The 12,135-nt window shown below is 33.8% G+C and overlaps 2 protein-coding genes across 2 annotated transcripts; one reads left to right on the top strand and one right to left on the bottom strand.

The window, feature by feature from the left end:
• Positions 1-1,190: 1,190 nt before the first annotated feature.
• LOC106764302 (protein TIFY 8) lies at positions 1,191-5,486 on the top strand. The gene is made up of 6 exons (XM_014648579.2): positions 1,191-1,683; positions 2,718-2,905; positions 3,008-3,432; positions 3,535-3,622; positions 4,200-4,344; positions 5,186-5,486. Exons 1-6 carry the CDS (start codon positions 1,464-1,466, stop codon positions 5,230-5,232), a joined length of 1,113 nt encoding a protein of 370 aa, XP_014504065.1. The 5' UTR covers positions 1,191-1,463; the 3' UTR covers positions 5,233-5,486.
• A 2,294-nt stretch (positions 5,487-7,780) lies between these two features.
• On the bottom strand, positions 7,781-9,924 carry LOC106763689. The gene is made up of 2 exons (XM_014647854.1): positions 8,303-9,924; positions 7,781-8,180 (listed from the first exon to the last, which is right to left on the bottom strand). Exons 1-2 carry the CDS (start codon positions 9,922-9,924, stop codon positions 7,781-7,783), a joined length of 2,022 nt encoding a protein of 673 aa, XP_014503340.1.
• Between the last annotated feature and the right edge of the window lie 2,211 nt (positions 9,925-12,135).

The following is a 12,135-nucleotide window of genomic DNA, read 5'->3' on the forward strand; positions in this document are numbered from 1 at the left end:
CGTTTTGCAGCTCTGCCATCTCACGTGTGTGGTCACGATCGCGTTTCTCAAGTATTTCTAGTATTTGCGAGAGCTCCGGTGAAGGTGTAGTTGTAGTCATGGTGGAGGTGATGAAAGCACCAATGAAACAGTGAGGAAATCACAGACAATAGAATACTGATATCGTAAGGAATTTCTGGTATATTAATAACAGAGCTGTCTCAAATTGCACTTCCTAAGAGTTCAAATGAGATCATAGGGAATCAATCCAATAACAAGAAATTGCAAACAGAAATGGAAGAATAGCACCAGTACAAGTTCAACAACGAAAAGGAATTACGCCCAAGAAAGAGAAGAATAATTTCCATTCATTGCCTACCATCTTTCCTACCCCACCCTCTGCTATATAACTAATTTCATTCCAGAAGATATCCTCTGAAACATGTATTTGGTTGCCTCACACGTTTCCCTTTTTCTTCCACGTCATTTTCATGAGGTGCTGCCACCTGTCCTTAGTTGTGTCTGCTGACATTAGTCTTTTTTCCTGCTTCTAGATCATCCTCCTCATCTATTCTTGTTACATAAATCTCGCAAATCCACACTTTTCATTCTTCGCATTTCGTCTCAAAAGTGAACATAAAATACATCGGATTTCTTCATTCTCAAATACTCTTGAACCGTACTTTGTGTTCAAGTAACCTTTTTGAGTTACAAGAGTTATTTGATGTAGATAGAAGCTTTAGAGATTTTCTTAATATATGCAAAGATATCAATATTTCCTAAAACATAAAAATAAACATACAACATTTTGTAAAATACAACGTTAACTTTAGATTATGTGTGTATTATTTGATTAAGACTTTATTTATCAAATAAGACAAAAGACCAAGGTATAAATGAAATACTTGCGTTTTACAACTATATTTAGAAAATTGTCATCTTACAAATGAAAGATATTCATGTTTCTACTTTAATAATGTTAATTCTTTTATCTGTTAAATTTTATTTTAAATTCACAATTAGTACTTAAAAAAGAAAATTAATTAGAATGATTATTTATTTTTATTTTTATTTTTAAGTTTATAAATTAATGTAAAATTTTAGAAACAAATTTTAAATTCGTATAAAAAATTTAAAAGATAAGAACATATTTAATCTAAATTATTTTATTAAATTAAAATTAAATATGAATTCAGACTGTTCCAAATTTAATGGAGAATTATAACAATAAAAAATACATTACCTATATTTTACTAATGAAAAAAGTAAGAAAAATAAAAACGAGACAAGACATGCTCTCCACTGAACCGTAGTACTCCCTTCTTTTCCCTTCCTTTCTCTCTCTCTCACACGCTTGTTCTCCTTTTCTTCTGTTCTTCTCTTTCTTCTGTTTTTCTTTTTCTCTCCCTCTCTTCAGTGCACAGTTGAACCAGAGGCAGCCATGAAGAAGACTAACAACAATATGCAATGGCCTCACTGAGAGAATGGCTCAGCAAAACAATGCCAACAACAACGTTGTGACCCAACAAAAACATCAACAGCTTCTGAAGCCCATGTTCCATGACTTTCTTGGCACTAAGACCACCAACCCCATTCACTCCAATGTGCTCTATGCCCCCCAAACCTCTCATCTTTACGTCCCCCGCTCCTCCCTATCTTCCACTACCGTGTTCAGCGGCGCTGCCACCTCCCACCACGCTTCCGGTGAGCCGCTTCCACCCCCATTTGCTTCAAAACTCCATCTTTTCTTCTCCCCGCAAACCCCATCTGCTACATTTTCGAGGGTCGAGTTCGGATTTCTCAGTGGAAGCCACTTGTTCACTTGTGACTTTAGTTTCACGTGTCTGTCTTCGTTGTACACTTGTGTTGTTCTCTACCCTCAGTTTGGAAATATATATATATATATATATATATATATATATATATATATATATATATATATATATATATATATATATATATATATAAAGAAATTTTTTTTAGCAAGGACATTAGGGGAGGGGAATGTCAAAACTAAACTTTGTTAAATTTTTTTCACAATACATAAAATTATTTTTTTTTTGAAAAAACTAAATAATGGAGATTCCGTCAATTAACTTATCTATCGAAGTAATTTAGTTTTTGTTTACATTCTTATTTTCTTTTCTCCCGGAGTTATTGTGAAGTTTATGAATTGGATGGATTTGTTAGGTTGTGTTGCTCTTTCTTTTCTCAACAAAGTTGTTTGAGTGTGAGAGGATTTGTTTTTATTTAGAGAATTTCCTTCTCCACTGTTAACCATTCACCCAGTGTGTCTTTATTTGGTAGAATCATTATCTGGTAAGTTTTGTAAATTTTTACCCTTTTTTGTTATCTTATTTTAAGTTTTTAGTGGGTGTATGTTGGTTATATTTTATGCATCATAGTTCATGCTTCTATAAAAATCTTTTGATCTAAAATTGAGCAAGATATTTGAATCTACTCTAGGAGTTTCTGTTGTTTGAGCTTGTGCAGTTGATAATAAAAACTGATGATATCAACTTTTAGTCTTCTTTTCATAATGCTGATGTCGATTTCTATTGTTTTTTTTTTAAATTTTTTGTTTTAATTCTTGGATTTTTCGTTGAATACATAGGTGGTTCTAGTCCTGCACTTTTTAAAATATTTAAACTGTATTGTTGAAAATTAAAAATGAATGTTTGAAGTGTTTCCCACTTTTAATTGAGTGTAATGCTGTTTGTTCTTCATCAATTTGATAGAAAAACAAACTGGGAATCATCTTGAGGGAGTTCCATACTATGGTCCGAAGAGGGAATCCTGTGGCATTGAGATAGCTAACAGAGTAGTGAGAAAGAAGAAAAGTAATTCTGATACCACTTTTACCTTTTCTTCCAGAGATTCCTTCCAAATGGTCCCTCATTCCCTTCCAAATTCACATTCGGTGAAGGTCTCACATAATTCTTCATCTGTTTCATTCATATGACCAAAAAGGAAACACGTTTTGCTTTTGCATTCTGTTGGTTAATTCTTGAAATTGGGTTTGATACAGATGCTTCGGAATGCAGCTACTTCTGATTGCCTTAGAAGGTCTAATGGTGATGATATGTTTCTTCCTATGCAGTCACTGAAGCCAACAACCAGTGGCTCTCAGATATTGCAGACTCCCACTGGAACTAAGTCTGATGCAAATAAATTGGAAAGATCAATCCTCATGAATTTTGGTCCTTTCATGCAGTTAGCTCCTCTTATGGACCAAAGAACTTCAAACAAGATGGGTGATACCAGTGCTGCTCCTTCATTTATCTCTCAGTTAGCTGCTGATGAAGGGTCTAGAACCAGAATCAAGGGTCCTGGGCTTTTCAGTTCCATTAACACAATCAATGCAGTCACTGAAAAGACTTCTTCCATGCTTGGTGGCAGCAGAGCAATGCCTGTGACAAACATAGCAGACCCTGAATCTTCTACAATTCTGAAGTAAATCTATTAACATAATTTCCCACTTTTCCTTATGTTTTTTACATGCCCTTTATGATTTTACCTTGGAAATGGACTTTATGCATTTTGGTTTGGCTGCAGTCAACGCGGCTCATCATCTGCCACCTGTCAGATGACTATCTTTTACGGAGGTCAAGCTCATGTGTTTGATGATGTACAGCCTAATAAGGTCAGCTTTTTATGTTAGTGAGGCTTATCTGTTTTCTGAATTTAGTGAAATGTGGACTGAGATTAGTTTTTGTTTATAATTTATAATCATCTGGGAATGAAAACTTGTATCTTGGAAAACTATTGTTAACTTCAATGTAACGATTTTGTCATAGCAGGTTTTTAGGAGGTCAAATTTGTTATGCCAGTTCTATTTGTGTTGCTTGTTTGTATCTGTTTAACCAACCATTGCCTTGACAATAGAGGAGACTTGATGATGTTTCACACGCACTTAAACAGCTGTTAAACAGGCTTGTGTTGTAAACCATGAAGAGTGTATAAGTATTGAAAATAGCAAGGTCTTAATATGAAGCAGGGCTAGTTCTGATAGAGTTTAACATTTATGCATTGTGTATGTTGATCAATCAAATCATTGTTTATAAGATTTTTTAAGGTCATTGTTATGAAAGTCAATAAGTTTACTATGCATGGTGGTGGTTTCTGATTGGATTACAGTGTAATTTCTCTAGCAGTGTGTAGAGTGTTATCTATGCATGTTTTATGCTTTGTAACTTCTGCATGCTCTCTGATGAATGCAGGCTGATGTTATAATGGATTTAGCTGGCTCTAATGGTGGATCTTGGGCCACAGCATTCTCTTCCAAATCTTCTGTAAGGCTACACCATGATAGTAACTTGGAACGAAATTCTAGTCATCATGGTGGTCAACTGACTTCTACAACAGGTATGCATGCATCATATCATATTATGAATTTGTATTCTCTGTTGAGATTTTGGTGCTGTTCTTCTGCCGTGCCTTCAAAATACAATGATGGACACTGATTTTGATGTTTTAAAATATATTAAAAACTATTTTGATGTATCAAGATCAATGTATTTTGAAGGCTCAGTAGAAAAAAAAAACATACCAAAACTCAGCAGAGAATCTGAATATATTATACTTCATGGAGATGGTGTTGACAGAATACAAAATCTTATTTCTTATAGGTTATGTCTGGTTGAAATTTCATGATTTTTGTTGTGGCATGATTCCTTAAACGCAAATACTGAAGTCACTTATTAAGGAAACAAAACTAGCTTTTTCATTGTATCTAATGATTATATTTGTCTATCAGTATACTTGACAACACATGTTTTTGTGTAAATACATGATATACTTATGATTGTTAAACTATTGTGTGAGTATGTAATTGAGTAATACTATATATTATAAATTGGCCTTATCTCTAGTCGATGTGTGTGATAGTAGAAATTAGGTGGTCCAATATTGGCCCGACAACATGTAGAATAAAACCAAAAATGTCCACTTATAGAAAGTGGGTTTTAAGCCTAATTCAATTCCACAAAACCTGTTTGTAAGGTGAGGATTGCACCTCACTTATATATTATAAATTGGCCTTATCTTTAGTCGATGTGAAACTTCCAACATGATAAATGAAGTAAAAATGGAGAGATTATTTTTTTGAACTGTATTTGTTTTTGTGATCCTATCCTGTCCAAGTTAGCATGACCCTTCATTAAAATAAGCTTTTGCTCTTTGACATCAAAGTTTGATTTCTTTTCAGCCGAAGTTACAAGAAAATCTGGTTCAAGCTGCAAATCCCTGTTCTGAAGAAAAGAACACAATGATATATAGTTAGTGTACAAGGTTTTCTGTATTTATTAGAATGCTTTAGACCTTTCTACAATTCTGATGACTACTGTGTATAATCCTCTCCTTTTGTGTAATTTTGTTGAGTTTTCAATGCTTTTTTAGTGTTTATTGTCTAAAGGGGCCGATTGAATATTTATCATATAATACATGAAGGTCTTTCAAAGGAAAATTTACATATTTTTCAAATTTACAGAAATGGATAGATTTAAAAAGTATAAATAAATGGGTAAGTAGTTTGAGAAACATAATTTTGAACGTTAAGATTATGTTTTAAAACAATTTTTGTGACATCCTTCTACCTCCATTACCATTTTTATTATATTTTTACAGAAACCTTGATAAAAAGACTATGTTTCTTATTGAAAAGAAAAGTAATACAAGGACTATGAAGAAAGTTGAAATGCATCTTTCTATAAAACTTATATATTTATCTTAATAGAAATGGAAATATTATTAAGGCATAAAGGATTTATATAAGACTAAACATAACATAAGTCTTCATTTGAAATTTTTACCTTAAATAATAAGGTTTTGATAATAACAAATAGTGTAAAATATGTGCGCACTCTTTATTTTAAATTTTGATAAATTTTGTTTTCTAAATTTTTATAAATAAATAAAATAGTTCTCTTGATCTAATAAGTTAATATATTTTAAGTGTTAAATGATATTTCAAATGAACATTTAAGTTAAAACGTGTGAAATGATATAAAATTAGCTTGAAAGACTATGACAAATACTTTTTATTATATCTTGTCAAATGGATTAAAATCTGCGGGTCAATCCGACCCATCATGGGTTTGGGCCGAGTTAGGTTTGAAAAAATTGTATTTTTATGTTGGTCAGATTTTAACTCGGTTCATTTAAACCCGGTCATGCGGGTTGAACCCGTGGTAGGTCGGGTTGACCCAGTAATCCACCTACCTAATTTTATTTTATTAAAATTTAATTTTAATTTTATAAAAAAATATTTATTATTATTTTTTGCTTGAAATAATTATTTAAGTTCCCTATTGTCAAAATTAATTAAACACCCATTTTGAGAGTGAAATTTTAGAAGTGAAATTTGTTTAGATTTAAATTATAGGAAGTTTATAATTTTTTTTTTATTTTAAAAAAATTGTATTTAAGTGAGTCAGTGAGCCAACCTGTTTACCCACCAACCCGTGGTGGGTCGGGCCAGGATCGAATTTTCGCTAGTAAATGAGCTAGGTTGGATTGACTCACTAAGTGACCAACCTGTAGTGGACCGAACCGGGTCGGGCCGGGTTACCCATTTTGACAGCTCTAATTATATCTGTTCATTTTTTAATTTTGAAAAACAAACTCTGAAAATTGGAGAAACAAACTCTATGAAAATTGGGAGGAAACAAATACTACTATTTGTGTTAAAGTTAATAAATATAACAATTAATAATTTAAGTTTTGTTTTTTAATTTAATTTCCAGAATGTGTAAACCAATTTCTCTTCACCTACCCATAATTTCACTTCACACAAAACCAGAACACCAAACAATCTAATCGTTTAAATGTTACAAGGTTACATAAAAGACAAATCTTTTTCAAAATCTTTCAAATGTTAATAGTTTATATATTTTATATTTTATTTATATTTTTAAAACAATTATATTATATTATCATTATAATTAAAAAAATCATTATGTAATAAGCAATTTTAAAGATCAAAATAATTAATTACTATACTAATTAAGTTGGATACCATTTTAATAAATTATTTATACCCTAATTCAATATATTAGAAATAAATTTAAAATAATTATAATTTTTCATTTATAATAAATACTATTTTAAATATGATCAATTTTAAATTTATAAAATGATATCTAAATTAGTCAATATAATACTTATTTTTTTAATAATTAATTATTATTTAATGATTTTCTTATTATGTATATTTTTTAATTATTAAAATAGCTTTACTAATATTAGTTTGAATGTTATTCTACCATTATTAGCCTTATATCAATATCTTAATGAGTTCAATGACCATTGAAACTTCGAAAACACATAGCCTCAAGTGCACCCAATATTTAAGATTTTTCCTTAGTTAAATGGATTTAGTATCATTGAAAATGATTTTATTATAATTAATTAACTTAATTACTAACAAAATAATTTAATAAAAGCATGCACGCATTCAAACTGCATAACCCACGTATCATTATATTATACTCTAGTTTTGACTTTATCTGATCAACCACGTGGTATACTTCACTTCCTGAATAAAGTCTGTCTCCAGTAGTTTTCCGACTTCTTCATTTACCGCTCTTCTTTTTTCTTCCCCTAATCTCCTCTTCTTCTGGGCCACCGGTCGGGCATCCTTAAATAGTGTCAACTTGTGAGATATTACATCTGAGTGAATGTCTGGCATATCCGCAACTGTCCATGCGAATAAGTCTTTATTCTTCAATAGTACGCTCCCTATCGCCTTGACTTGATCTGCCGTCAGGTTGCGCCCCAACATGGTGGATTGTCCCTCCTTCTCTCAATTGCCGAACGGCCACACGTCGCCCATCGGTTCCACTCGTTCCTCCAGGGGGGACCTCGGATCCAACTCCATCATAGCTACTTCTGATTTATTACACGACAACTCAGATGCTCTTGGTTTCACCTTCAGGCCTCCTGCATAACACTCCCGAGCCATCTTTTGGTCGGCTCGAACGGTATGAACTACACCATCATCTGTCGGGTACTTCAACGTCAAGTGAGGGGTTGAGACGATAGCTCCAAAAACGTTTAAGCATGGTCTTCCCAAAAGGACATTATACGAGGTCTCTACTTCTACCAAGAAAAAGCAGACCTTAATCTCTCTGGCCTTTTTGTCTGTGCCCAAACTAGTCCTCAGATCCACATACCCCTTGTATCCACCCTTTCCCTTGTGAATCCTACAATTTGTTCATTAAACGGCATGATAGCATCCTCCGAAATCTCCATACGTTTAAATGTCTTCCAATATAATATATTGGCCAAGCTTCCCTGATCTATCAAAACCTTTCCAACCTGGTACCGAGCAATCATGGTCGTTATGACCATCAGATCGTCTTGCTCTAAGTCAGGCGCATGGAAGTCTTGATCAGAAAAAGTAATTGAGGGCATAGACCATTTTGGTTCTCCCGTTCGGCTTACGCTATGTAGGCTTCTCAAATGCCTCTTTCTAGCAGCCAAGGTCGAACCACCCCCTGCAAAACCTCCCAAAATTGTATTAATGACACCTCTGACCATTCGGTCCTGACTCCTACTTCTGCTCCGATCACGCCTTTGGTGATAGTTTTTCTTAGGAGGGTCGTTCCTCGTATTGAGTCGTCCGGCCCTGCTCGAAGAGGTCCCCCTGTGTCGTTGGACAAACCTCTGTAGATGCCCCGCCTGAACTAAAGTCTCCAACTTGTCTTTTAGTGTGACACAATCTTCTGTTGTGTGCCCCCTGTTCTGGTGATACCGACAGTATTTGCTTTCGTCAGCGCCTGGCGGGCTTGATGCTTGGGTGACAGTCATCAAATCTGCCCTTAAAGCCTCTTCCAATACTCGAACCCGAGGGGCATTCAATGGGGTGTGGTGCGCATACTGCTGCGCTCGAGTTTGATCTCCCCTCCGGTGATCGACCCTCCTATAAGCTCTCCCGAACGTCTGTCTGACGCCTCTCTCCCTGTTCATCCGCACCGATGGCTCTCCCTCCTCTCTTCCCCGCTGTTGAGCCCTCCCCTCTTCAATCTGGATAAAACTCGCCAGTCTGTTCTGCAGCTCATCCATACTCCGAGGCTCTTCAGCATGCATATAGTCACAGAATGGTCTCGGTCTTAACGCTGCCGTCAATGCACCCACAATCAATCTTTGGTCCGCATTTCTTACTTGGCTGGCGGTTCGGTTGAACCGATCCATGAACATTTTGAAAGGCTCATCCATCCCCTGTCTCATCCTCACCAGTGCAGTGTATGTCACTCGTGGAGTCTTGCTTGAGGCATACTGCTGACTGAACATTTGCCTTAACGTTGTAAAACTATCAATTGTTGCGGGTGGCAACGAATGGAACCAATCTAACGCTTCCTCTTTTAGCGACAAAGCGAAGACCCGACACCACACTAGCTCGTCCGTTGAATACACAGCCATGGCGTCCACAAATGAACGAAGGTGCTTAACTGGGTCTGACGAACCTCCGTATTTGTCCAATGGGGGTATCATCTTGTTCCCTGGGATAATTGCCCTCATAACCTGGGGTGTAAAGGGGTGAAACCCCTCGGCTTGATCATTAAGTACATGATTCCTCTCTCCCAATTCGTTTTGCCTCTCTCCATCATTATGAATTACTTCATCAAAATTGTCCGGGTCTCCACGTCTCCCTCGTCCTCTACCTCGACCTCTACCCCTCTCCCCTCGGCCTCTTCCCCTACCGTTTGCTCTTCCCCCTCTCACACCAATCGCTGGATTTTGATCTCCTCTGATCCCCAACCCTTGAGTTAGCTGATTATCCCCTTCGTCACTCTCCGAGTTTAGCGTTTCGACATTTACCGACTGGATGGATGGTCCACCCTCTTCATTGACCCGATCGGCCCTCATGGCCGCAATCTCTGCCCTCATTTCCTGCATCTGTCTCTGCATTTCTTGCAAAAGTTGTAGAGGTAGGTCTCCTGCCATCGTCATCTTAATTCTATATTCCATCTAATTCAGTCAACTAATTTATCGTATTGAAGAATTTATTATTATAATTAATATTAATAAACTTACCTTAAATTTTTTCTAGTTAAAGTAATTCTCAATATCAATATAGCATATTTTTATTCTATTTGAGTTATATTTTAGTTTTATCTCTTTTAGTTTTTCTATTATTAATACAATTATTTTCTTAAATTAAACATGGGATAGCCAAAATTAAAATTTTCAAAATCTTTATCTAAAATAAAATTGAACAAGTTAGAGGTCAAATATATTAATACATCTTTCTAAATACATGTTAATCTGACTCTGATACCATGTTAGAAAAGTGGATTTTTAAGCTTAACTCAACTTTACAAAACCGACTTGTAAAGTGAGGTTTGTAACTTACTTATATATTATAATTTGACCTTATCTCTAATCGATATATGACTTCCAATATAATTAAGAATGCTTTTGATAAAAACAATACAAATTTTGGATTTTTCTATAAATTATTGGCTTTGATTGGATGTGATAACCATATATATATATATATATATATATATATATATATATATATATATATATATATATATATATATATATATATATATATATATATATATATATATATATATAAATAAGTACAAGTTAATTTTAACAAGTTCGGCATTTTAGGGAGTGGAAAGATTACATGCATGATATTAGAATGAATACGCAGACTTATGTGTAAGGGAATGAACTTATAATCTTGTTAGGAAATTTCTATTGTTGGAGTAATATAAATTTAATATTTAAGTTTTATAAAAGTTTTATATTAAAGTATGTCCGCATAACATAAATTTTAGGTTTAATTGCTTTTTTTGTCTCCAGTTTGGTTGAAGTGTGTCAAATTCGTCCCCCTTTTAAAAAAATGTCAATTTCGTCCTCATATAGAAAAAATTTGTGTCAATCAAGTCATCTCCGTTAAAAATAAACTAATGGTGTTAAAAACTTAAAGTGAGTTTTGAATAATAACCACTTCATGGGTCCGATTCCTGATTTTGCAGTGGATAAAGTGAGTTTTGAAAGCAATGATTTTTAACGGAGATGACTTGATTGACACAAATTTTTTCTATATGACGACAAAATTGACATTTTTCTAAAAGGGGGACGAATTTGACACACTTCAACCAAACTGGGAACAAAAGAAGCAATTAAACCTAAATTTTAATATCAAAGATTTTAAAGAAGTTCTTAAGTTATTGTTTTAGAATTATTTTTTTATAACACCTTCACTAAAATACTTTAAGTTACTTAGTAAAATTCATAAATTTAAAAAAAAAAATCATTTTGTAACTTTAATATCACATTTTAAGATTAACTAAACCTTTTATTTATTTGTAAATAACTCAAGAACATAAAAATTTATAATTAAATCAAAATGTACATTACTTTATAATAATATTTGTCTTTTAATTTATAAAAACAAAATTCTTTATCTCAAAAAAAATCCATATTAATATCTATAGTCATATGTTGTCATACATATATGATTATCACAACCAAACACACATAGATAAGAATTTATTAGTAGGAACATCAAACATCATAATCAATAATATATATAAATAATAATATAACAATTCGTCCAAACCTTTCATAAATTTAGTGTCCCACAACAACATTCAATTTCATCATTCGTCTCACACAACCACTCATAAAGCCTATTGTCTCAAACAACAATTTAAACATATTAAAATAGGCTCAAAATATATCCTCACAACAATTAACATAGCCATTAGTGATCTCAACATCAGGAATCAATTTGTAATTCTTGTAAGCAGTTTACCAACAACTGCTCACCACTAGAACAATCACCCTTTCAGCCTTACAAACAGGGTCCACTTTTCCTCACTTTTCTTGAGAACTTGCGTGACGAAATACACAAGTGCCACTTTCCATCACTCTCCTCAAGAGCTTCCTTAACGAAGTTCATCCCGTTAGAGTTACACAAAGTTACCCTTCCACTGCTCTCCTTGAAAGACTTACGAGCAAAGACCACTCCCCACTACTCTTTCAGAAATTGATAGTATCCACCTTTTTACTGAGTCCCACCACACAAGCATACATTTACACGTCATCACAATCACACTAAATAACATCAACTACATAATTGCTACTCAAATGAAATAATACACCATATAAAACATTATTCAGGTGAAGCTTATC

Source organism: Vigna radiata, chromosome 6 (genome assembly GCF_000741045.1).
Source record: "Vigna radiata var. radiata cultivar VC1973A chromosome 6, Vradiata_ver6, whole genome shotgun sequence".
Lineage (NCBI taxonomy): Eukaryota > Viridiplantae > Streptophyta > Magnoliopsida > Fabales > Fabaceae > Vigna > Vigna radiata.

What these genes read in the sequence shown, in the direction of transcription:
- LOC106764302 (XM_014648579.2), top strand. Translation starts at nt 1,464, where the DNA reads ATGGCTCAGCAAAACAATGCCAACAACAACGTTGTGACCCAACAAAAA. An exon ending in CAAATTCACATTCGGTGAAG is followed by an intron (nt 2,906 to 3,007) that starts GTCTCACATAAT and finishes GGTTTGATACAG; the next exon opens with ATGCTTCGGAATGCAGCTAC. An exon ending in GAATCTTCTACAATTCTGAA is followed by an intron (nt 3,433 to 3,534) that starts GTAAATCTATTA and finishes GTTTGGCTGCAG; the next exon opens with TCAACGCGGCTCATCATCTG.
- LOC106763689 (XM_014647854.1), bottom strand. Translation starts at nt 9,924, where the DNA reads ATGGCAGGAGACCTACCTCTACAACTTTTGCAAGAAATGCAGAGACAG. An exon ending in ATAACGACCATGATTGCTCG is followed by an intron (nt 8,181 to 8,302) that starts GTACCAGGTTGG and finishes AACAAATTGTAG; the next exon opens with GATTCACAAGGGAAAGGGTG.